Source organism: Hylaeus anthracinus, unplaced genomic scaffold (assembly GCF_026225885.1).
Source record: "Hylaeus anthracinus isolate JK02 unplaced genomic scaffold, UHH_iyHylAnth1.0_haploid 27361, whole genome shotgun sequence".
NCBI classification, from domain to species: Eukaryota; Metazoa; Arthropoda; class Insecta; order Hymenoptera; family Colletidae; genus Hylaeus; species Hylaeus anthracinus.
This window is the reverse complement of record NW_026535166.1, coordinates 173,633-198,910: the sequence shown is the minus strand read 5'-3', so window position 1 is coordinate 198,910 and position 25,278 is coordinate 173,633. Positions and strand designations below refer to the sequence as shown.

At 45.6% G+C, this 25,278-nt stretch overlaps 2 protein-coding genes across 3 annotated transcripts in view; both read right to left on the bottom strand.

Moving 5' to 3' along the window:
* Positions 1-451: 451 nt before the first annotated feature.
* LOC128893348 (keratin-associated protein 5-4-like) lies at positions 452-1,953 on the bottom strand. Its single transcript, XM_054154248.1, has 2 exons — positions 1,022-1,953; positions 452-943 (listed from the first exon to the last, which is right to left on the bottom strand). The coding sequence occupies exons 1-2, from the start codon at positions 1,949-1,951 to the stop codon at positions 530-532; spliced, it is 1,344 nt and encodes a 447-aa protein (XP_054010223.1). The 5' UTR covers positions 1,952-1,953; the 3' UTR covers positions 452-529.
* Positions 1,954-2,608: 655 nt separating this feature from the next.
* LOC128893350 (forkhead box protein O-like) overlaps positions 2,609-25,278 on the bottom strand; it is a 61,993-nt gene continuing 39,323 nt past the window's right edge. The window contains exon 2 of one of the 2 annotated variants that reach the window (XM_054154252.1): positions 2,609-2,738. In XM_054154252.1, coding sequence (XP_054010227.1) covers positions 2,653-2,738 — 86 coding nt within the window. In that variant the 3' untranslated portion in view covers positions 2,609-2,652. Of the gene's footprint in view, positions 2,739-20,484; positions 20,744-25,278 lie in introns of those variants that run through there. The other variant, XM_054154251.1, reaches the window with a different exon arrangement.

Here is a 25,278-nt window from a genome sequence, read left to right as displayed (position 1 = left end):
CCTAAGAGCACTCTAAATAATATTCATTGTAACATTAAAATTTACTCTTTAACGAGATTAATGGATTTGCTTTGCATAACGCAGCCATTGTAGACAGATGTATATGGAAACTGTTCTCCGAACGTAACAGTGACACCCACATCCGACGGTGTCCGCATCCCCCAGTGACGCCACTGTTTACGATCACCAGACTACGGATCTGATGCATTTATGGCATATGCAAATATCTAAACGCGTATGCTAAACGCGTACAGGAATACGCGTACTTTTACGAAATTAAACATGGTATAAAATTCGCTTGCCCATCCCCCGAGTGTAAAGCGAGAGAATAGGGAGAAGATAACAAAAATATATAATATTTTTGTTATATATATATATGTTATATAATATTAGGTTGTCCCAAAAGTTTCTTTCGCTTGATTAATAAGTAATACATGCCCAATAGTTTATGTTTTATGTTACATTAGTGAATTTTGCGCGATTCATTTTGCTCCATTACTGTTACAACATGAATATCTATGAAATTAGATTACCTATTTACATAAACACGAAATACACATAAAATAATCGAGTGCAACTCGCGAAAGAAACTTTCGGGATAATCAAATAATATATAAATATATGTATACAATCGAGGATAAAAAGAAAACTCACCCTCAAGCTTCATGCCGACCTCGAGGCACTTTTGGAAACGGCAGAACGGACACCGCTTCCGTTGCGTCTTGTCGATGTGACAGGACCTCTCTGCGACGCACGTGTAGACCTTCTTGTTCTGGACGGTCCGTTTAAAGAAACCCTTGCAGGATTCGCAGGTGAGGAGCCCGTAGTGGTAACCGGAGACCTTGTCGCCGCACACCGGGCACAGCTCCTCGATGATGATGTCCTTGGTGTCGGGGAAGTCGGACGGGCAGGGTATCGAGCCGGTCACGACACCAACGCCAACCTGGCCCAATCCAGGATGACAAATGGTACCAGTTGGTAAAGAGTAGGTGGTAGTCGGAATCGCGACATTCCCGCTTACCGTAGCGGATCCGCTGCCGCCGCCCCCGGTGCCGCTACCGCTACCGCCGCCGCCAGCAGCGGCGTTTCCTGCGGTGGGCCCACTTCCGCCAGCGGCGCCCGCGCCGCCGCCGCCCCCGCCGCCTGCAACCCCGCCGTTGTAACCGCCGCCGCCGGTCTCGAGGGCCGTCGAGGTACCGCAGCCACCCCCCGCGCCGTTAGCTGCCCCGTTGCTGCCTCCGTTGCCCCCGTTACCGCCTCCGGCCCCTGTTGGCGAGAACAGACACGTGTACACCTTCTTAGTGCTGCAAGATCCGATATCCAGTGCAGAAGATGCGCCACATCCGCCGTTCCCGCCGTTGTTACCGTTTCCACCGCCTCCACCGCCGCCGCCGCCGCCGCCGCCTCCTCCTCCTCCCCCGCCCCCACCGCCCGTCGGTGAGAACAGACACGTGTACACCTTTTTGCTACTGCACGGCGAACTGTTGCGTTTGAAAAAACCTTTGCATGACTCGCACGTGAGCAAACCGTACTGATAGCCGGACATTTTGTCGCCGCACATGGGGCATCGTTCCTCCAGGGCGGTGGAGTCGAAGAAGGCGGCGTCGAAACTCGAAATACCGCCCTGCGTGTGCGCCTGACCGTGAACCGACAACTGTTGCTGCTGTTGCGGCTGCTGTTGCTGTTGCTGGGACTGAGATTGGTGACACATTGTCGCGGGTGGGCTCTGGGCGCAATTCCCATAGGGCGAGGAACCGTAATGAGGTTGTTGTTGTTGTTGTTGCTGTTGTTGTTGTTGTTGCTGCTGCTGTTGTTGTTGTTGTTGTTGCTGGGCCTGCTGTTGCTGCTGACCGGCGCCTGCCGCACCCTGGGGACTACCCTGCGGGCTCAGATGAAACGGCGACATATTCAGGGATATCAGGCCCGAATGCTGCTCCATCTCCAATAACATATCACCCTTGCGCAAGCACTGCACGGAGAAACGTGCTGGTGGCGTATCGGTTCATATATGAAGCGGCTGGGAGGTCTCGTTTCTTTGGTCACCGTGGAAATATCGTGCCGATGGCGCATACGACAGCGGCGGTCTTTACGGTTTCCCTTTGGTTTCGATGGTGTTACAGGGCAAGGTCGTGTTACTCGAACGAGCACCCTGCGTACAGTTGGGTTGTCGCTGACAGCGACGATACGACGACAACGACGACGAAAGCATAAGCGCGTTAAGAAACACACACTCTCGGGTGGTACCCTTGGCACGTTACAATATCGATCACCAATCACGCTTTTCTACGGCACAAGTTTACGGGGGAAACCATCGCGCACCACACCGACTTCGAATCGTACGACTACGTCCGAATCATCGTAGAATGAGAGGAATCGTGTACGCGTGAAAAATGGATGTCACTGTCGTTTATACCCTCCTATCGGCGCGTAACAACGAACCACCAGAATAGTTCGATCGTTACAATTTTTCGGCTCGTCGCGCGGGCACTGATAATCCAGCGTGTTACGTCGTGAGACACCGAACAACGATGAGCACACACGCGAGATCGAAGCTGGACGTCCAACGCCACGAGGACCCCCAGTCACGGTGTCGATCACGGGACAGAGAAAACAATCGGATCGTTGTTGGAGCCGGTAACCGTTACGCGATGATCACACATGCGCGCACGCGAAACAAAGTTTAACGGCGTTGTCACAAAAATATGTAACGTAGACTCGAGGTAAATAGGGCGCACACACTGCAATCCAAAGTAATGCACCGTCGTGTAAAAAGAGGGCGCATAAGAGCGAGACGAACAGACGGACAGAGAGAGAGAGAGAGAGAGAAAGAGAAAGAGCGTGAAAGAGGGACAGAAAAAAAATCCTCCAGCTTCCCCCCCGTACGACTTGACAGCTCGGCTATCTGCGTACGACTAGTTGTCTTCTCGCCTCGTTGCTTTCCCGAAGGGCCCGCCCCCTCCCCTCTGCCGCCCTACCGTCGACACATGGAGTTAGGTAGAGTCGGGAGAGACCGTCCCGCGAGACACACGGTCGCGTATATCGCGGCACCGCAACACGGCGAACACGGGTCTCGTCTTCGATCACACAACACGGCCGCTCCGTTCCGTCGTTTGTCGATTATCGTTGCGCGTTACTCTTGCCCCCGATTAAAAGGAACACACGACGCACTGGCTGTACACGATCCGAAAAACGAGCACGAACACGTTAAACACCGTGTAGGAGATAATACTTCGCCGTGACACCGTCGGGAGTAAAATAAAATTGGCAGAACCGGGAGAACGGCGAGAGGCGCGCACCGCCGCGTCAGACTCCCTTGGCGTTTCGGTGGGTATAGAGGAGAGGAGAGAACGAGCGCGCGCGTGTCCCTTTACCGACGGGCACGGGTCGAGTGCGAGAGCGCGCGAGAGAGAGAGAGAGAGAGAGAGAAAAAGAGAGAGAGGGAAGCACGGCGTATAACCAACACAGCGCACGGCATAAGTGAAAGTGATTCAGCAGCGCATGCCACCGCGCGCGGCCAGGTGCCCGACGAAGTAGTGGAGGTGCCACTGAGGGCCCCGCGTCTGGTGGGGAGGGCAACACGCGGTTCGAGGGGCAGAGAGGCGGGGAGCGGGTAACGTCGAGGCAGAGGAGGACGGGGGAGGTCGGGAGGTATTGCCGCGGTCGAAGGGATCGAGGGGGGGAGAAGGAGGTTGCGCGCTGGCGGGGATGACCTACTTACGGAACCAGGTCTATGTCGGCGGGAGAAGTATTGTCCTCGGTACGCTCCCGCGCCGGTCTGCTGGCGTTGCCGCCGCCGCCGCCGTCGTTTCGTCGACCGTATTTGTCGTCGGTGGCTGCCGGCGAATACCTCGACGCACGTGTAGCGAGCCCGCACGGGATTCGACTCGAATCGATACCCGCTTCGCTTCTTACTTCGTGTTTCGATATCCGTAAATGCGGAATTCTGACACGACGAAACTGTGAGAACGATCCGTGGGAAATTGAAATCGATACGGACGAAACTATTCGGTCTTGGATGGATATTCCAACGATTCTGTTATCATGACTTCGAATTAAAGAATTTTCTTTAGGAACGACGAACGAGAATTTCTAGGAAGATCGCGGGATATCGATGTCGTGCCGACTTCGCGTATATATTCGATATTTGTTTTCGGTGGAGGATGATGGAATGGACGGTAGAGCGAACAACTCTTGCTTTCAAAGAGCACAGGGGAGCCAAACACAGAGTCACGGTAAGCGGGCACAGGGCAGGCGCACAGGCCACATACAGGCCGTGGCTGGGTCAACTGTAACGCCGTTGGCACTCCCCGACAGTGCCAGTGCTTCTCTGTGTGTACGTCGCAGTAGATGTACGACGGCGAGGAGGTGGGGAGACCCACTGACCCAGTTCGCTGAGAACATGACGCAGCCGCGACTCGCTCCCTCTCGTTACGTCTTTCTCGCTTCCTCCCTCCGCCCCTCGAGCCTCTCGCCGCTGTCACCTCGTGCATCCCACCCTCCCAATTCTCCGTCTCTCTCTCAGACCCTGTCCTTACCTCACTACACGTTCCGCCGCCCTAAACGTGTGCGTACAACTTTTTCCTTCTTTCTTTTGCTTCCCTTCTTCTACCTCGCTCTCTGTCCCTCTTTCATATCTTACCCTTGCTCCCTCTTTCTCTGTCCAACGTCGCGATACTTATCGTCTTTGCTCCGTCGAACATACGCGCGACAATATTTCTTTCTCTAACCACGCTTACCTCTCTCGACGCCACCGCGATCTCCCCCCCCCCACCCCCCACCCCTCCCCCAACCCCCGCCCCACGCGCCTAGCTTATTCACTTCGAACGTAATTGTCGCGCTCTTTTCCGTCCAAGTAACCGTGCGCGCCTGCCGTAATAACGTGCCACACATTTACGTACGCCGCGTCGTACCTACATGCCATCGAACACGCGTGCACGCACGCGCGCACCGTGTCATCGATGAATGCACGCGGCAACTATTGCAAGCGTGTTGTCATCGTCGTTGTCGTCGTATCCAGTGTACCACAGGTTTAGAGGTTAGGCGCGTCGAATTTTTCCTGCTCGCCAGGAAAAATCATTCGTACCTATAATTGGGTCTCGTGTTCGAATCGCGACCGAAGACATCCCCAGCGGGAACTTTGAAGTCGAGATAGAGACCGTTTCGGAGTTGGACAGAATTTTGTATTAACGTCAAAGCAGTTTTAACCCTCGGTTATTAAATTTTGTCCAACTCGGTGTCGATTTTATGAAACCACGAGAGGATCTCTCGGATTCTCGATTCGAACACAATGTTACGCGGGTTGGTCGAACTTGCGTAAGAAATTAGAAATATACTCGTATACTTAATTATAGAAAACAGTAAAAGCAAACAAGAAGCGTGATACATAAAATTGCGGTTCGGATTAACGAAGCGCCGCACGAAGTAAGGAAAACGAAAGGAAAGTATACGTATACAGCGAAAGATAAGCGAGGAACGCCCGTGTAGCTGTTATTTAAAAAGCGTGGCAGGATAGCTTGTTTTGTTAAATAATTGCTTCGTTCCGAAAGGTAACGGAACGAGTAATTAGACGCAAATATTTTCTTATAATTTTGTTCTCTTAGAAGCAAATCGGTCGCAATGCATTTTCAAGCACACGTAAGATATCGTCAACGTTAAACAAAGATTAAGTGAATTCTATTTTGTAAGAAAAAAAAAGAAAAAAAAAAAGAAAGAATAATGAAAGACACTTTATGTTTGGCCTTCTAACGTGGTTTGCCCCCTTAAATTAGTTTCGGTAAACCTCGGTACAGAAAGTAACACGCCCATCGGCTTTCCCTTTAAAGTTCCTTTCTACTTTCTGGTCCTCCGCCTTTTACGCAACAAGTGAGCCGAACCTATTTAACGATGACCCCTTGAAATAAATACCACCGATGCGAATTATCGTCGCGGTGCTCAAGGATCGATTGAACTTCCTGTCGGCTCATTGTGCGGCACATTGCGCGACCCGAAACACGGGTGCACGCGCGTTTTGTTCCTTCGAGGAGGCACGACCGCGCCGATACAAGCGATTCTATTTCCATCGGGGCATTGAGAAAGAATAAAGAGCCAGTGTTCCATTGCGCGTCAGGTTAAATCACGATCGCCGCGACGATGGAGTCTAATAAAAAGAAAAAAGAAAAAGAAATCGGTGGAGCGGGATGGGAGGTGGCCGGAGGAGTAGGATCGCGAACGAAAGGGAAAAGGGCCTCGACGCTTGGAAACAGCCGAAAGGGCGGAAGAACCGACGAAAGAAAGTGAAAGCTATGACCCAGAAACTCTGGAAATGTAAATGGCGCGCGCGCACCGACACGTTCGGGAATTATAAATCATTATACAAGGGTTCCAACGGTTTCGACACACGATAACTCCGGCGATTTCGTTAGATCCGAATCTGGGGGACCGTGTAATTCGAACGGGGGAGAGGGGGGCAAAAAAAAAATTACGAAAAAGTACCTAGGCCCCTTTGATGAAATCGTCGACGAAACGTGGTGTGCATATCGGAGAAGAAGCTACGCGTTTCTCTATCAACTACCCTGGCCCTATTGGCGACTGACGATGCACGTTGAAAATGGTCGAATCGAGATAAAAATTTCGAGCGATGGATAAAGGGTGCACATTCCGTCACCTGGTACTCGTTGATTTAACACTAAAACTATCGAGGCCAAAGTGTACCTATATCTTTGCAATTAGACGGAGGAACGCACTAATGTATTAATGAAATTAATTCTCCATTACTAATTAAGTAAGTTTCGAAAGAAGCTCGAAGAACATGGATCGGATTGACCAGATTTGCAATCTCGGTGAAATCTGAATTTCCTTTATAGAATTAAATGTTTCACACCGATGAAGTGAACGTCGAAGTAAGAACTGTGGTATACTTATTGAAAATAAACATTAAAAATAAACATTGAAAGAAGATAAACAAGAATACAAAAGAATTCGAATTAATACATGAATATATAGCAAGACTAAAATTATGTATTCTTCTTATTCAATTCTGTGCTGTACGCGGTATTATTCGAGGAGCGCAGTGTTTTTTCCGCCACTTGACGAACAGACTAGGGAATAAGGAAACGTTGCGACGCGTAACGTAAACAGAATTCCACGCGAAGACCCGTCGTCTCTATCAAGAGGTAAATTACTTCCGATAGCCGCAATTCCGCGTGTGTCCGCGTGCTACCTACTTCGCCTACGAACGCTTAAAGGATCAACGCCGATGCTAATTGACCCAGAAATAGCGTAATGCCGATAATGGACGCGTAATTCCGGTAAAGGACTCGCGCTTTTTTTTCCTTTACTTTTGTACATTATTAGACTGCGGATTTTATGCATCCACAGCGTGCGCAAATACGAAGAATTTCGACGCTACAATTGTATCATTTAGCTAGGTATAATACTAGACGTAGAAATTAATTCTCTGCCTTTGCATTCGACGGGGTGAAATTTTATTCGATAACGGATCGCTGACAAGGAAAGCTTTTTAAGTGTCCGCCTCCGATCGTTTCGATTTTTGGATATATGTCTTAAAGGGCCGAAAAATAAGATATACGAATTTTTTTTATATTGGCCGGTTTTCATATTTAGTAGGTGAAACGACGCCCTAAGGTTTCAGCTGCAATAGGCTATCTCCGAAACTATCATAGATAGAAGAAAACTTTTTAAGAAAATGTTTCGTGATTTTCTATCTGCGTATAAAATCTGGCCCTACATTTGGTAAACAATAATTTGTTTATGACAATAGCCTATCGCAGCTGAAACTAGAACTGGCGAGTATTCGTGTCAATTACCTAGAAATTATTTCATACTTTTCAGTGCAGTTTTAATGTTTCTTCCAAGTCGGTTATATTTTTTTTTTCCAAAAATTATTTTATTACTCACCAGCTTCATATGAATTTGGTTAAACGATTAAATACAGGATATTGAATACAGTGCAACCTTTTCGAAGCCGTATTTAAAAAGGACTTCTACGGTTTGGGGCGCAACGAGAATGTAGTTCTACCCAGCTGCTTACAATAAAAAATGTATGTAACTTAGCGGCTAAAAAGTTATGGAACCCTTACATGTTGAGAGAAACTCAATTTTGTTAATTTCAGGTTGAATAAATGATATTCGATGCGATAGAAAGTTATTGTTCTATTATCCGAAAATTCCGCTCTACCGTATACGTTATCTCACGTATTATCAAGTGTTTCCTGGTGCCCGACGTTTATTTTCAGGGCGACAGTTAGGTTCACATTTTTTGTCGATAGGCCAAATCACTTCAACAGCCCGACGTTTCGCGTGACAATATTTTGGAACCTCGTCAGGAGCTCCTTCAGTTTGCATAAATCCTTTGTATTCGCGTTAACAACGTCGAAAGCATTCTACGACTTCGAGCGATTATCAAATGCAACCCTACTTTCGATACATTATAAACACCGATACCGTTTAACTCTATATTTAGCGTCGCGAATCATCCAGCCTGCATCTGGATTATCTCATAAATGTATTCAGGCTAGAAACGAGAGCGATCTTTGCTTTTGTAGATCGACGAGTATCAGGTTGGTGACGGAATGTTAATGTTGCATATTAAGGTCAACCGATCTACCGCGAACAAAAGAAAAAAAAAAAAAAACGATGGAAGAAAAAGAAGCGCGTACGCGACCATCTTCTAACGCGCGATTACTATCTCGGGTGTATTAGCTATGCAGGTACGGTATCTATAACTCGTAATATTCGACGCGAAGAATATAAGCCTGGTGTGTGATCTCTCTCCCTCTTTTTTCTTTTTGCTCTCTCTCTCTCTCTTTCTCTCCCTCTCCCCCCTCCCTCTCTCTCTTGCTCCGAACAACGTGTCTCGGTGTGTGAAGTGTGCCAAGGACCGCCCCACTCCGCAATCCCATTTTCGAAACTAAAAGTAAAATCTAACTCATTGTGCTGTTATATACACCGGGACTGTTAACGTACATATATTTTTGTCGTTTCGACGAGAAACCGTCGAAATCGTTTAGGGTGACGTGGGCGCAACGACGATTCGGACCTTCGACAATTTCGAGCGTGACGTCACGGGAGCGCCGCCATAAAATCTCGATATTACTTTCGCGGGAGAATTCTCGCGGGAATTATTCGCGCCGAACGGGGGGACGAAGCGGAGCGAAATTCGTATCTGAATAGAAGTTTAGGATGATTTATTGTTTGTTACGTTTGGCGCGGCTTCGTGTGACTGTACGTCGCGAATGAATCAAATCTGCGGTTTAATTACACTCGAAGAATTTTGTATTATTATTTCGAGTCTCGCGGATTATTAATTAAACCCGAATCGTCAGTCCGGAGTTAATATTATACTAATCTAATACGAGCATCTCTCGATCGATTTCCTACTTGTTGCTCGATAGATCCGAACTGAAATTCGGCTTATAGAATGTACTACAGATCGAAATCAAAGAATGAGGTTACGTTTAAAAACAGCGCTTCAGCTGAACCAACACGTTCCATCTCGTTATGCATCCTTACACAATCGCTCGACGAAGACGTTGAAATAAATGCGCGACTATAGAAAATATTTCGCAGCGAACCGATTAAAAATCGCGAATCGTATCGTTCATGACGGTTACCCTCGATTTTCACCCCTCTCGTTAGCGACGGTTGCAAATTTTTTATCTCGCGACACAACTCGAAACCTCCCTCTCCCTAGTGCCCAGGCGGGCGGCAATATTTTTCGTCGATCGAAGGACCTTCTTCATCTCAACCGCGCCGTGTTCTCTTTTCTTTTTTTTTTTTTTTTTTTATTTCCCCGATGATCCCAGCACTTTTCTTCGTCTTGCGACAAGGATTGCGCAAAACCGTCTCCTCCTCCTCCTCCTCCTCCTCCTCGTCATCCTCATCCTCATCCCCCCCCCCCCCCGGTTGCCCTACCTCTTCCCGCGGGTCGAAGAAAAAGAAAAATGAAAAATCGAAGAACCCAAGATGGAACGGACGCGCACCGAAACAGAAAGAGAGACAGAGGGGGAGATTGTTTCATCCACGAAATGCGAACTGGCGTTTTGCAGGCCAGTTCGCACGTCCTTGACACACTTACCCACATGGGATATCGCGAGACCACGTGTGCAACTGTGTGGATGCATTAACGTGCATGCGCGTGCACCGACACACGCGCCTCGTCGTCGCGTATAAACGCTCGGCGTCGCGTTCGCGTGTGCGAAGCGTTACGGCGCGTAACGTACGCGCATATACGTGCACGTACACCGATGGAAAATGACGCGAAGTACGCGCGTGCGCGCGTAACCGAGGCGTGCGGATCCATCGTTCTACGGGCAAAGGACGCGTAGATCGGTTTCGCTGTGCGAGCGCGAAGATGTTACCCCCTTTTTTCGCGTGTGCGCGTCGCGTACGTGCGCGTCGGCCATGTACGTACCCCCAGACACGACCCCTCCCCGTTAGCTCGTCGTCACCCATTTTTATTACTTCGCAACTGGGACACACGGCGGAATTCGAAATGGACCTTTAAAGACGGCGCGAACGCGCGCATGTGCCCCCACGGCGAAAACGCGAGGAAAACGCTCGCTGATCCCTGTGGAAAATTACCCCGAGATACGAGAAACAAGCGACTGGGATTTTTAGAGACGCTTTTCCTATCGACTTTCTTACAGGAAATCGAAGGATCCGAGAGACGCACGGTGGGACGAAACGGCTTTCGGCGATGAAAAATCGATTTTCGTGAATTCGTAAAATGGATAAACTGTTTATGTACATCGATAGAGGATAAATTGCTGTTCAACGTAGTGCAATCCGTTTTTTGATATTTGCTTCCGTTTTGCTGCGGTGCGTCACACAAAGGCAGTTGAAATTCGTCCAAGCAAAACGCTTACGATATTACTCCTAACTTCAATGTACGATTCTAAAAAACTTTGCTCAGAAAGACGATAATTGAAATGAATTATTGGATTGTCCGGAAAGTTCGTGCCGTTTTTTGATAAGTGACGTTAGGACAGGTCTGAATATATCAGAACGATATCAGAACGGACGGAATATTCAAATTGCTTGAAAGATGGGAAAAGGTTGTGGATCAAAATGGCACCTATATAACTTAATAAATTCATACTAAAATTTAAATATTGTACGTTCCAATTCTCCTTCGAAAACGACACGAACGTTCCGGACAACCCAATATAATGTTTACTAGATTCGTATAGATAGTATTCAATGCACAAAGTAAGTCAAAATGTTAACAACTTTTTAAATAATAGGGTCTGCTTGGAGAGATGTACATTTAAGTAAAATTGTAACTTTACCCATGGTTATAAAAAATTGACCGCACTTGTCCGAGGTTTAATTTGCAATCACAGGAAAGGGTGAACCATCCTCCATCAGATTCTGCAAAGATCAGGTGCCCCTAGGTGCTCCATTTCGAGAAATTGGCGATCGTACTAAGTAGGACTCGAACAGAAAATAGTATGCACGTTTGTACGCTTACTTCTATGATTATTACGTACACCTTGTCATTTTTAAATTACTAAATACGTTTCTCTCATAGTTAATAACAGGTTTGAGTCGAATTTCGGTTAAATAACAATAAATATGTCAAACAAGTGAAAGATATCGAACGCGTTACACGAGCTACGACACCCTGTAGCTCAAATAGCATAGGGAATAAGTCCCTAAAGTTTCGTTAAAATATTTTCAAGAGAACCAAAGTTACGGATTTTCGATCGCCGAGAGCCGTTTTGCCCCACTGTGCGACGACACGGAAGATTCCTCGCCAATTGGGTAAGATAAATAAATAAAAAAGAAAAAAAAAAAAGATAATCCTGTTTCTCGACAGTCGGTGGACTCGTGCCTTTTCGAAAATCACGGTTTGCGATGGTTATATTGGCGTCATCTCGAGTACCAGGAGCGCGAGCGGTTGCGCCTATTTAGAAAGCGAAATTGCCAAGGGGGACCGTATCTCTACCTGAGCGGGACTCTTTCCCAATGTTGCACGGTTTCCCATCCCTCGGAGGTTCGCGCAGGGCTTTCTCGCTGGGGGTCCCTGTCCATAAATTAAGGACGGGTGTAAATATTTGGAAATACTGCGCAGAGTTATTGCGTGCAATTCGCAACGGGAGTTCCCAGTGACCCAGTGCCCCGATGACAATCGGGGTCGCAAGGGGTGTTCGCAATTTTCTCTTTTACTGCGAAAGAATCGCCGGGACCCGTCCTTTCGGGTCTCCGTAAAAGTCTCCGGAGTGTTTCTCCACGGCGAAAGGCGAATAAAGCCGAAACATTTCTGTCCCGTGATGCTTGACGCCCCCGAAAATTGAGCGGAGCTTCTCGTCCGTGAAGAACGGGAGAAAAACGGCTACCGTAGGTAAAAAGGCTTCCGCTGGCCGAGACGCGTCGGCCATTTATTTTCACCCGGATCGGCCCCCGTGATCGAACCATCGGAATTACAACTCTTTTGGACCGAGAAAAACGGCGATGGGCTCGATCGGGACAAGGGATACTCGCTCCTTGGCCGCCCCCGCCCCCCGAATACAAAGATTTGAGGATAGCGACGACGAAAGAGGAGAAGAGCAGTGTTTCTGATACTTTGCAAAATTTTGTTGGGAGCGATCGAAAGAAAATTCCGATTAAAAAGACGCTTGGAACAGAGTAATGTCTCCATAACTGCACAAGGTCGGTCCCGAGCTCGTAGAATTCGTATATTTTTTGATATTTGTCGAAGAGCTTCGAACGTATAGAAGGACGGCGAATAAAGAAGAGGAGGACCGAGCGAAAACACCAGGTTTTTTTATTATGAACTTTTCGTTGTAAAACCTTTACCATCGTATTCTTGACATTTTTCTGATTAAAATGAGACCAAACGCGATAGGATTAGGATGATATTCGCCATGCATCATTTTTTAGTTAGTGTTCTACGATATACAGTGGGCGTAGAATGTATTCGTGCACCGATCAATTTCCCGAAACACATTTGTGTGAAATTGTAGTTTCTTAATTTCTTTTTTTTATAATCAATGATATTTTACATATTCTCGGAAGTCTCTAGGATAGATATACTCCGAGCAATATTTACTAGTTAATATAATTTGTGAAGTTAACAAAAAAATGCGAAAAGTGGGTAAAGGTAGCAATAAGTATTTGTACGATTCTTACGACGAACCTTATTGGGGCTGGTTTCTTATCGTAGACAAGTTCGTGCAGTTACGGAGACATTACTGTATTAACCCTTTGGACTCGAGAGGTGACTCTCGGACGCCAGTAGGTTTGACGCAGTAAAACGATCAACAATAATATTTGTTTAGGTTTAATTTCTTTGGAACTCGAAGTGTCGACAAAATGGTTGTCGACGAGGTAAAGTTGACCTGATTAAGCTTAGCATTCGTGGCAATAGAGTACTAAGAAAGCATCTCGAGTGCAAAGGGTTAACATTTTCTGACTCCGTTGGAACGTATTTCCTATCTTCTTAATCCCGTAACATTTATTTTATCGTTGATATTTATACTTTTGCATTCATCCCCGTACATTTTCCCGTATTTTCACTTGTAAATGCATACAAGTCCAGCCTAGTTATCAGCTTACTCGACATTGCCGTGTAAAGCATTTCAGCAGCTTACAAACTTGCCTCCTTGGAACGAAGACCGAACCGTCGGCGCTAATGAAACGATTCGATTACGACTTGTTTAATTGGCCTATTAATGTATCGTGCATATACAATTTTTTTTTTTTCTACACTAACAAATGTTGTCGCGTTTTAACATTTCCTCTTCGCGATGGTGTAAGTTTTTATCGAAACACGCGCGATAAGTAAATATCTTGCTGATTGTTACTTTTAAAACAGTATCGAAGTTATCGCGAAAACAGTTTGCGAATGACGAGGATAGATTAGAATTATTATTGCTGTTATTTTTTTTTTTTCCTTTCCCCTGTTATTAATATCGCGAGCTTTTGTCGTTAATTGCCGCGGTAGAATCGACGAATTCTAGAATGCAACAAATTCTTATCTACCTCCGATAATAAATCCGATAAATCCTCTAACAACGAAGTCTATTTTACTGAGACACAGTTGAGCTCGTTAATCGCGTCTCGACTATTAAAAAAATAAATACAGAAATTGTTTAAACGGCGGGCACTGTGCTTTTTGGGGACAGTTCCGACGAAGAAACAAAGACAAGGGGGTTGTCGCGACGTTTCGCGAAATGTGAAAGTTCGCGCGCACGCGACGAAGGTATTCGTCGCCGTTTATTATGCTCCGTAACAAGCGAATCATATTTATGTATTTAGTCCATGCAAGTTTGGTGTGTGTTACATGCACGCAATTTATGTATCTGTTCGCTGCATCGGGCATTGATTGTGCACCTTGAGGCGCGCGGAGCCCCGGCCTGTTCTTTTTTTATCAGCGATCACGATTAAGAAAAGCCAAGGACAGCGTCGACCTTGACCGAAAAATCGCGCGGCATGATTAAAAAATTCGCGATCCACGCGGAACGGGTGCGCCATTACTCCGGACGAAAGTAAGTCATCAATTCGCTGCGCCGCCAGAGCTAATGGCTAACCCGCGCCGCCGTCATCCACCATCGCGTTGGCATCATTTTCAATCGTACGCAGCACGGGCTTTGGTCGAAATTTCTATTTACTTTTTGTACGTGCGAATATAGACGATGATAGTATTAGGTTGTCCCAAAAGTTTCTTTCGATTGATTAATAAGTAATACATGCACAATATTTCATGTTTTATGTTACATTACCGAATTGTGCACGATTCAATTTCCTCCATTACTGTTACAACATGAATATCTATGAAATTTGATTGTCTATTTATATAAACACGACCACGTAAAATAATTGAGTGCAACTCGCGAAAGAAACTTTCGGGACAACCTAATAATTTGGTATTCGTTGGTCCATGCGTGTCTGTGTGCCGGTTTAATTGTTTCATATATATATATATATATATAACTACCAATTACGACACGGTCGAATCGACGAAAATAATTGTACGGAATCATTAATTTTGGTCAGGCGTTTGATAAGAGGGTCGAGGAGGGAGTCTCGTCGACCTGCAAAAGCAGCGGCAGCGTCTCGAACAGGATAACGCCTCAAGGTTGAAAAGCGAATCGGGTACGGGAGATCGGGTGTTCGAAAGGTAAGGCCGATAATAATGATCGGGGACCGTAATGACTGGCAATTTCCCGGAGAAATAATTCTGTTCAGACGGAGCGAGGCAAGCTAGACGCGCAAGTATTTGTACACCTCCGTCTGGAATTTCGCGTATCCGTGGAATTGTGGTCTGATCGTTCCATAAACAGGAGTTTACGGCTATTTAAAAAAATAAAATTCTCAGGAATATCGGTTGACGAGCTATGAATGAAATGAAATGAAGTGAGAAACGACGATTAATTTGGAAATTACTAATTTTGCGAGCAACCGTTTAAATACGTTCCCTTTCAAATTAACTAGTTCAAAAAGAGTCTCGAGACGTTTGCAAAATGGACGATGCTGGTGGACTCGTGCGAACGCGCGACCGCTGGCTAAACTCGACGGCATCTGTCTACAAGAGGCGTCTCGCGCATGCGTAATGGATCGCGCGCGTAAACGCATCCCGCACGTGCCAATTCCATCTGTGCGCCGGGCGCACGGCTAGATGCACCTCGTGTCTACGCCTAGCACGTATTTATATCGCGTGTAAGACGGTGCATTAGGTGCAATAGCAATCTCAAGCAGAGTCGGTTCAAGAGCCTGCACCGAACGAACGAGCGAGCGAGCGAGCGAGCGAGCAAGCGAACGGCAGCGGGACGAATGAATGGGCGAAAGTTCTTTCCTCCTCTTTCCTCTTCGGGGGAGTCCCCTGGTTCTCGCAGGCTCTCCTCGTGGCTGCTCTTTGTCCCTCCGTTAGCCAGCCTCGCCGGCTCGTCACGCGCGAAAAGTGGCTCATCCGCTTTTACTTTCCACGACAGCTTTCGTTGGCAATGGTACTAGTTACGGCTGTTACGTTAAGCGGTTACGAGAGAGAGAGACGTAAACGTTTCTTGTCGGTTAAACTCGCTCGCTCGCAGAAGTAAGCCAACTCTCTCTCCTCTCACTCTCCCTCTTTGTTCCTGCTTCTCATCCGTGCCGCTACCGCTCTCGCTTTCGTTCGACGAGCTACGTCAGGGGCGATACGTAACTCACAGTTAGCTCTTACCGAACCGCGTGTTCCAACTATTTTTCGAATATTTCGATATTTCGTGCGTGGAAGATTCTTACTGTTCCGAGTGTGCTCGATCGGAGACGAGCGCGGATTGTTTATGGCAGAGATGGGTGGAAACCCTATGCTTCGAATAAATCTGAAGTTTGCCGATGCGTTTGTCTCGTTTTCTCTTTTGAATACTTTCGAAAGAAGGAAACGAGACAAACATATCGGCAAACTTCAGATTTATTCGAAGCCTAGGGGTTTGCCCAAGATAGTCAGCAGTAGAAACGTGAATTTCGTAGACTACTACGTAGACTACACTTGCAGGTGGACTATTAGACCCAGGAACTAGATATCGTATACAGAGATGGGCAAAACTGTAGGTTTCGAATAAATCTGAAGTTTGCCGATGTGTTTGTCTCGTTTTTTTTCTATGGAAAATGTTCAAAAGAAGAAATAGACAAACTAGACTAGGGGTAACAAGACTAGGGGTTTACCCATCACTGGTTTCTGGTAACTTTATCGCAACCAGGATACAGAAGGATGGCTCGAGCAATGAATATTATATTATCTATCCGTCTTTTCTGCCCGAGAAGTAATCAAGACAAATTGTTCAATGAAAAATCGGACTGTTTTATAACACATTCACTGGCAGACTAAAACTCTTGAAAATTTCTACCGTGTTCAAATTTTGTTTACAGACTATTGGAAGCTGCGTAATAAATCATTTATTTTGGTATTTAGTTCTGTAACTTCATCAAAATTCAAGTATTTCGTTTAAATTCATTTTCTGTGACACTTAACACCATATATATAAGCGACGTGGCGATCACCGTGTTAAAAAGGGAATCGAACCACTGGCGTAATGGAACCTTTACGCTGGAAAACATCGATTAGTATTCAAGATTTCTTTGATAAATAAATTTTGATAAAATTTTAATTACCTTTCGCTCCCCGTAATATTTGGTCTACTTCATTCCCGGACCTTTTTACCGAGATAATTTCGCCCGTTTCTGATTAAGAACCACTGGAGCTACGTGTAATGCGCCCACGGGTTTGTTTTTCGCGTCTGCGATCTTCGCCGCTCCTCTCCCGGCCAGAAACTCATTTCGTCAAAGCCCGTTCGGTGGTGCAGTTCCTTCGTCGTTTCTTTTAGTTACGTAGTCGTGACGAAGCGGCGAAAGACCCACTCTCGCGTGAAACTCGAAGTGCACACGGTCGCGCGTAGAAAAACCGCCGAGCGTTTTTTCGATCGCGTGGACGCGTTTCTTCGTTTACCGAGCACGCCGCGCCTCGGTCGGCGATTCGACAATTAGGTTAATAAAGACAGAGGGGAAAATGCAATTCGCGTTGTCCGTTTCATTCCATTCCAGTGTTTTATGTATCGCGCGTCTTCGATTCGATAAAATCCAAATTGGATGAGGGTTTCGGGTCTAGCGATAAATAATCCTCCTTATTGCGAGAAATAATTTGGAATTTGTAAGCAAAAAATGTAAATGGCTTCCGTAATTTTCGTAAAATGAACCGTTACAGGTTTCCACAAACAGAATTACCCGGCGCGTGTTCTTTTCGCGAACGCAACGACGGATTACGTCGAGGAAAGTAATATGATTCATAAGACAGATAAAAGTAAATTTATCGGTTGCGTTACGAATACCAGCCGATAAAATTAATTATAACGGCGAAGCGTTGGTAACGAAATCGGCGCGCATTGTACAGGCTCACTGGCGACCGTGCTTAAAACTGATACAAATAAATACGTTTGTTATCGAATCCGTTACCTTGGTCAGTTATCGACAGATATACGGATATACACGTAAGCTCGATGATTCGAGTCAAAGTCAGTCGCCAGAATTAATTTGGAACTCCTGAAGTCATCGATTATTTCCCAGAAACGATCGAAATCTAGATTTACAATCAGTGTAATAAGTATTCGTACAAGATTTGTACGAGAAATAAATTTCAAATAAATAATTAACCAACATTTCTACATATTTTTAGAGTAGATTTTGTGTAAATTCAAATTTGTTACTTTTGATGTTGACCTTTTATTTATTTTCTTATCAGTTTTATTTTAAATTGGTTGCTGTACTTCTTACACCGATTGTAGATAAAAAAAAAGAAATCGAGTAATGATCGAACGATCCACACAGCTTCTGACTTGCTGCTTGCTCGATACAGTTCCAATTCCGTATAACTAACCTTTTAGATATAAATTAATAGACTGCGGATCTTTGCCCATTTATAGGAAACTTGAATGCACAAGAAACTACAAAATACAAACAACATGCAAGAATATCATTAAAGTAAAGTTCGTGTTGTGATATTTGCAGAATAAAATAAATTCCTATTTAGGTAGAATTTTTGTGGGCACGTTCGCGAACATTTTATTTGGCATAAAGATCCGCAGTCTACAAATTAATAACGATCAATTTTGATTAATATCGGGGAAAAGAATACGATTTCAAGTAAAAGCTTATTATTATGTCATCGGAACGAAGGTTACCGGGTCCCCGAATTTTTTAATGCGTCGAAACCCCGCGAAAATTTGACCAGGAGGGGCAGGAACGATTATTCTATGGAGGTCAAGTTGAAGAGTTCGAACTGTCGAGGAAGGACGGTGGCCAGAACGTGAGGTCAGCCGTGTGTCATTGTTACTCGTTATTTTTAGCGTGTTAGGGCGGCATTTTTACCGTGTCTCATTATTATCGACTTCGTAGTTAGGATATCGGGTGAACGATAACGTTGACTGCGAATCAAATGTGCTAACGATGCGACTCTGTTGTAAAAAGTAATATTGTCAATAAACAAGGAAAAATAAAAACCGATAAACGACAAAAATAGACTTGCACGTAAATAGTCTCGCAAATAGTCTCGTAAATAGTCTCGTAAATATTCGTGACTTCTATGGTCCGTTGAAGTAATTTCACTAAATTGAACACGATACGTTTGATGTTACATTTGCGAAGTTCATTCATGCGCATACTTGTAACGAAGCATTTGGGAATAAAAAAACCTATCGTTTAATTTAGATAATTTGTAGAATAGGCATAGAGGGGTACGAATACTTAGAGGACTAATTTTAATATAAAAGCAAACGTACGTGTCAATATCTCCCAACTAAAATACTCGTCTTTCTGACAGATCTTGACATAGGAATTAAAATTCGTCAACAGATACGGTTCCGAAACGGCGAAGAAAGCGTCTCAAGGTGGGTCTGGAGGCCAGTACGGGGGAGGAAGAGCAACGCGACGCCTTGAATCTTTCGCCGGGCATAATTGTGCGTTTAATAAGCGCTTTATCAAAGGCGATAATACAGACGATAACAGTATGTAGGTCAGTTTGATACGAGTGACCTGATTCCTGGCTTGGCACCGCGTTACCAGCGCTGGTAGATCCGCATGCGTGCCACCGGCGTACTACAATTTTCTATACGTGTACTTGCGGACCGTAATTCCGAGCTTCTCGTACCCACGTGCAACCGCGACCACCTACACACGCGTTCACGCTCGCGCCCGTGCCCGACGCGCGCGTGTCCCGTCGAGAAAATCCGTCGAACGAAGAAGGCATCGCGGTGCCGATTGCGTGTAAACACGCGGCGCTGGCTACTTTCAACCGAGCCATTCTCACGACGCAGCTTTGAACTTCTTAGAAACCGAGATGGCTATTCTCGCGCAACTGGAATTTCATTCCCAGCAATTATCGAGAAACTACCAACGGTCATTGACGATTTTTATCCGAGACGCAAACTCTGTACAGGGCGTTCCGTTTATCGCGAGCGTCCTGTATGATCCAATTTTTTAACCCTTTGCACTCGAGAGGTGACACGGTCAATAATGTTTCTTTAATCATCTTCGAACTCGATCTAAGTTTAGCATTCGCGGCGCTAGAACGCTAAGAAATCGTCTCGAATTGCTGGTAGATACCAGAAGAAAAGGCCTCGAGTGCAAAGGGTTAATAGGCAGAGATGGGCAAAACCCTAGGCTTCGAATAAATCTGAAATTTGCCGATGTGTTCGTCTCGTTTCCTCTTTTCAACATTTTCCAAAGAAGGAAACGAGACAAACATATCGGCAAACTTCAGATTTATTCGAAGGGTTTCGGTTCCTAGGGTTTTGCCCATCACTGTTAATAGGAAATAATTTCTTCGAGAAGCTTCTCCATTATTAAACGTCTGCTAGATATCGCATCAACGAATGAACGTTAACGAACGATTACGTTCTACGCTTGTTTCTCTGCGCTGTGTTCGTATACTTTCCCTCGAATACTATGTTTTTATATAAATGAGAATAGATGAAAATGTGTGAAATGACCTGATAACGGTGGTTGAAGATCGCAGGTATAACGGGCCTGTCCACGAGCCAGCAGAGGCGCCCGAAGAGCTTCCCCCACTCTGCTGCCACTAGGCTGCGCGTTCAACGACGACGCACATGCCCCGATCTGCTCTCCTCTACGCTCTCCACTACACTGACGTCTTTCTCTCTCGACTACGCCGCGTAAAGGGAAAAGAGGGGGCTGCGTGGAAGGGGAAGGAGCCGCGCGATGGGCTCCACCCGTGGATATGGCTGTTCTACGCCGCATTTTGGCGTTTTGGGACCTGCAAAACGGCGCCAGGACTCTCTGAAGAAACGGAATAGTAATAATTACAGAAAGAATACTTTGTTAACGTACCCGTATCTACTCGCGATGTAAAATCTGACTGAGAAACGCCCTTTAAATATTCTTTCGTTTTAAAAGAATCCGATTCTGTATTTCAAGATTCTGAATCTTAAGAATCATGTTCGATTCCCCTTTTTCAAAAACTGTCCCAACACACACGATCTCCGCGCAACGAAGGCGTATTATTATAGCCATTGTCGTTGCCATTATCGCTATTTATATATCGCCATTCTAGAGTAACGGTAAGAATTTGTACTCATTCGAGCGAAAATTGTTACCACGGAAAACCGTAAAAAATAACCGGGAAACTGTCAAAGGACTTTTTAAAGGCAGAAAAGCGAGACCTAAATACCTCGTTTGAAACAATTCGTTTCTTTTTCTTTTTTCTAGACCGTGTCGTGGCACGAGAACACGCTGTGTACGCGTTCAACGTTGGTAATATCTTCCCTAGAATGTCTAAGCAAAGTCGTTTCAGTCAGTCAAGTCCCCTAATTATTTTAAGCAGCTCGCGTAGCTTCGCGACAAGCCACAACGCGAAGCGTACGTCGATATAGCTCGCTCGACGGACGTCGAGGGGGAACGGAAATTTAAAAACTCGTCAACTTGAATGCGGTTCGACGAAATTTAAATATTATCTCACGTCCCATATATTGAACACCTCATTAGAATATATGCGGACATATTATACACACATACCTTCGCGTTACGCTCATTTCGCATTCACGCCGCGCGTTAAGACGTTGTAAGTTACTGTTGCAATTACACACCGCGTCACACACGGCCGGGTCATTATCCACGATATTGTGGTAATCAATCATTACGAAAGCAATTCGCAAAATTCGCGTACGTACGAAAGCGTAAACGGATCCTAGGATAGTTCGCGCGTGCACTTTTGTTTATCCTAGCTGATAATGGAAACGATCGCGTGCAGGAATCGTCGTCGTCGTCGCATTTCCGTGAAATTAAGAGGACGGTGGGAAAGGAAGGACGTGCTCGACTCGACGACCATCCTACACGTGAGTCGATCGAAGGGCTCTTCGAATTTTAATAAACGACGAAAAACCGGTGTTGACTCCGAAAGCATGTATTCCCTCTCGTTCTAATTTTTATTTCATTCTTTAGGATAGGATCATGCAATGTCCCCATTATATTACTATTACTATTGACGTGGGAACTCCTTGGAACAGAAATTATGATACAAACGTACAGAGGAAAAATAATAAAAGAAACAAAGTTACGATAGTAAGGAAAAAGAATGGATTTAAGGGGACTGAAATAGCGAAAGAAACGATAATTTGTCTGTTGTAAAGTGTATAGTTGTCCTATATACACGTCCCCCCCCCCCCCATCTCTGTGTTCTCCCAAAGGTTTTTTTTTTTTTTACCAGCGCGACACGCGTGCGATGCTTTCGTCATGCAACCGAGACACAAAGTGCAGCACGCCAACCAGAATTAATTCGCTTGACCCATTTACCCGATGCACTTGGACCACCTTGTACTACCGGTATCGATGTGTGTTAAAAGTGTGGCGACGAGTACAGTGACGCGTGCGCGAACGTCTTTACGTTAAGGTTTCGTCCGACGGGGCGACGCGAACGGCCAGTTTCGTCGTTCGAAAATATTCAGTGACCGAAACGAGCCGATCGCGACGATCCCTCGCTTAAAGATACAAAATCGAAATCGTCAAGTGCCTTTAACACGTTCACTGCCAGCTAATACTCTTGAACATTTCTACCGCGTTTAAATTTTGTTTACAGATTTTTGGAGACTGCGTAATGAAACATTTATTTTGATATTTAGTTCTGTAACTTTATCAAAATTCAAGTATTTCGTTTAGATTCATTTCCTATGACACTTCACTTTCAGAATTAATAGTTTTCGTTTTTCAGTGAAAAGCACTGTCGCCCATACGTGGGTGACGTGGCGAATCAACGTGTTAATACGAAGGGTGGAGGGTTCGAATCGTCAACGATATTACGTCCGTGAACGTAAGGACGTGCTGGAGGACGCCATTTTGTATAAGAAATCGACTCGCAAAGAAAGTACAAATATTTGGGTACTCCACAAACAAAGTATTCTTGCGTACCATGGGTCTCAAAAACTACTCGAAACGCGCAGTTCCGCTGCAGTTAACGCTAAAACTGCCAACGCTCAACCGATGGCCCTTGTGCGTAGTGCTATATCATCGAAAATAGAGTGGAAGGGTAAAATCGATCGATCGATATATCCCGAATTCCGTTCCAATCATTTTCGCTGTAAACTGCAGCGAAAATACTGTCGCTGCTCGAGTAATTTCAAAAAAAAAAAAAAAAAAGGAAAGGAAAAAAAAGGAAAGAAAAAAGTCGAAAGTATCGTACGCGGATGAAATTAACCGCTATTTTCCCCTTGCGACTGATGCATCCTCTTAAGTGCATCAACAGCGATGGTATAGCAATAGCAACGGGGTAATCGACGAGCGATACGTATGTAGAAACGCGTCCGAGGGAAGAGCGGGCGTCGAGGAACATCGAACAATGACGAAGCGGAGAGACAGATAAAGAGACAGAGGAGAGGAGAAAGAAGAGAGACAGAGGGGAGGGGGGGGGGAGAGAGGGAGGTCTCAGAGTGGCGCGCTTGTGCTCCCCGCAACAACGTCGCTCTCTCGATTCTCTCATTGACCTAGTTACCCAGTACACTTGACCGCACTCCGCGTCCCTCCCTCGCCCCCACACACGGTCACATCCCTTCTTCCACACCGCCGCCCTGCCCCTACTCTCTCTACCCTTCCTGAGTGGCGCGCCGCGCCGCCTCTGCACACGGGGAACCAAAGGTTCGCCCCTCTCCCCGCCGTCCCCTCTGGAGCCCTAAGCGGCTAGCGGCCGTCGGCGTCATCGTCACCGACGCCGTCACCAACGACGTTGTCCGTCGCCCTGCGCTCACCCTGGGCTTCACCCTTATTCCCGCGAACGACGGTCAGCTCTACTACCCCTGTTGGTCGCTCCCGTCCGTTGTGCCACGGACGAATCCACCCCTGTGAAACTAACGCGGCTTCTGGTTTGGTCGAGAAGGTTCTCCTTTGGTCATTGACGACTCGACTGCGGATTTTATACGTTTACGATAACTAATCTAAAGAACTAACGTATTAAACACGCGGTGTAGGTAAATATATGCGCACTTACGCGAAATGATGTAAGAATATTATTATTGTATTAATTGTGGAATATATATTCGATATGCATCGTGTATATTTTACGTATTAGGGGGACCAGAAAGTAATGTCGTTTCTTTTACATTAAATTCAAACAAGTAAATTCATAACAAGTTTTTATTTTCAGTCAATTATGTAATCGCTCTCGTTAATAGCAACCGTTTGCTATCTGGTGTGCAACTGTTCGATACCTAATCGATGAAAATCAATTGATACACAACCATCGGATAAATGATAAACAAATATTGACACTCGTAGAAACGACGTTACTTTCTGGTTCCCCTAATACGTTGAATGTATAATTGCGCGCCATAAATGCATAAAATCTGCAGTCTATTGATCGCCATTGTCGATGTACAGCAGGGTGGAAAGGTACGGCAGTAATTTCTGAATTTCCTGTACTTAATCATCTCCTGCTACGAATTTCGCCCAATGGTCCCTGTTAATGTAACTTCAGGACGAAGTTTGCGTACCTATCCAGTCCCAATCGTCAGTTACGAATTCTGTTCAATTGTCGCCGTTTAAGGTAACTTCGGGGTGAAGTTTAATCGCCTAATTATTAGGTTGTCCGAAAAGTTTCTTCCGTGACTTGTACTCAATTATTGGACTGTCCAGAATGTTTGTGCCAATTTTTAAAAAAACATTCGAAGACACGTTTGAATTTCGATATATATTTATCGAATTATACACGTACCATTCTGTTCCACAATTTTTCCACCTTTTAAGGGATGTCTACGTGTTATTTGTTTTCAACCATTCCGATATATTCGGACCTGTACCGCCTAGTGAAAATCGCCACGAACTTTCCAGACAACCCAATATGATCCTAACCGATTGATACGCTTCTGCCAAATGCTTCTTTTTATCTCTTTCTCTTTTCACTCTGTCCTTCTTTACGTTCGACGCTCGATTCGAGCCAAATGTAAACAGCATAGAAATGCGATGTTTGGGTCCCGATTTCTTTGCATTCATCCAGTCTTTACTGTAGACTATAAGTAGACTGTGGATCGCCAAGCACTCCAGACGTAGTCGCTACCTAGCTTTGTGTCGAGGGTCGCCTTCGCGTGGCGAGGAAAATTATTGGACGGGGATATGCAACATAAAGCGTTGCGACGCGAAGCGGCGGCGTAACGACACCAAAGGGGGCTGAAGAAAATATAGAACTCGGGAGAAGAAGCTACGAGAATGAGAGAGAGAGAGAGAGAGAGAGAGAGGGCACTCGCGGATGTAGACTCGTCGGGACCTGAATCTATTAGGTTGTCCTACTCGCTAGCACCCCCAGTGGTG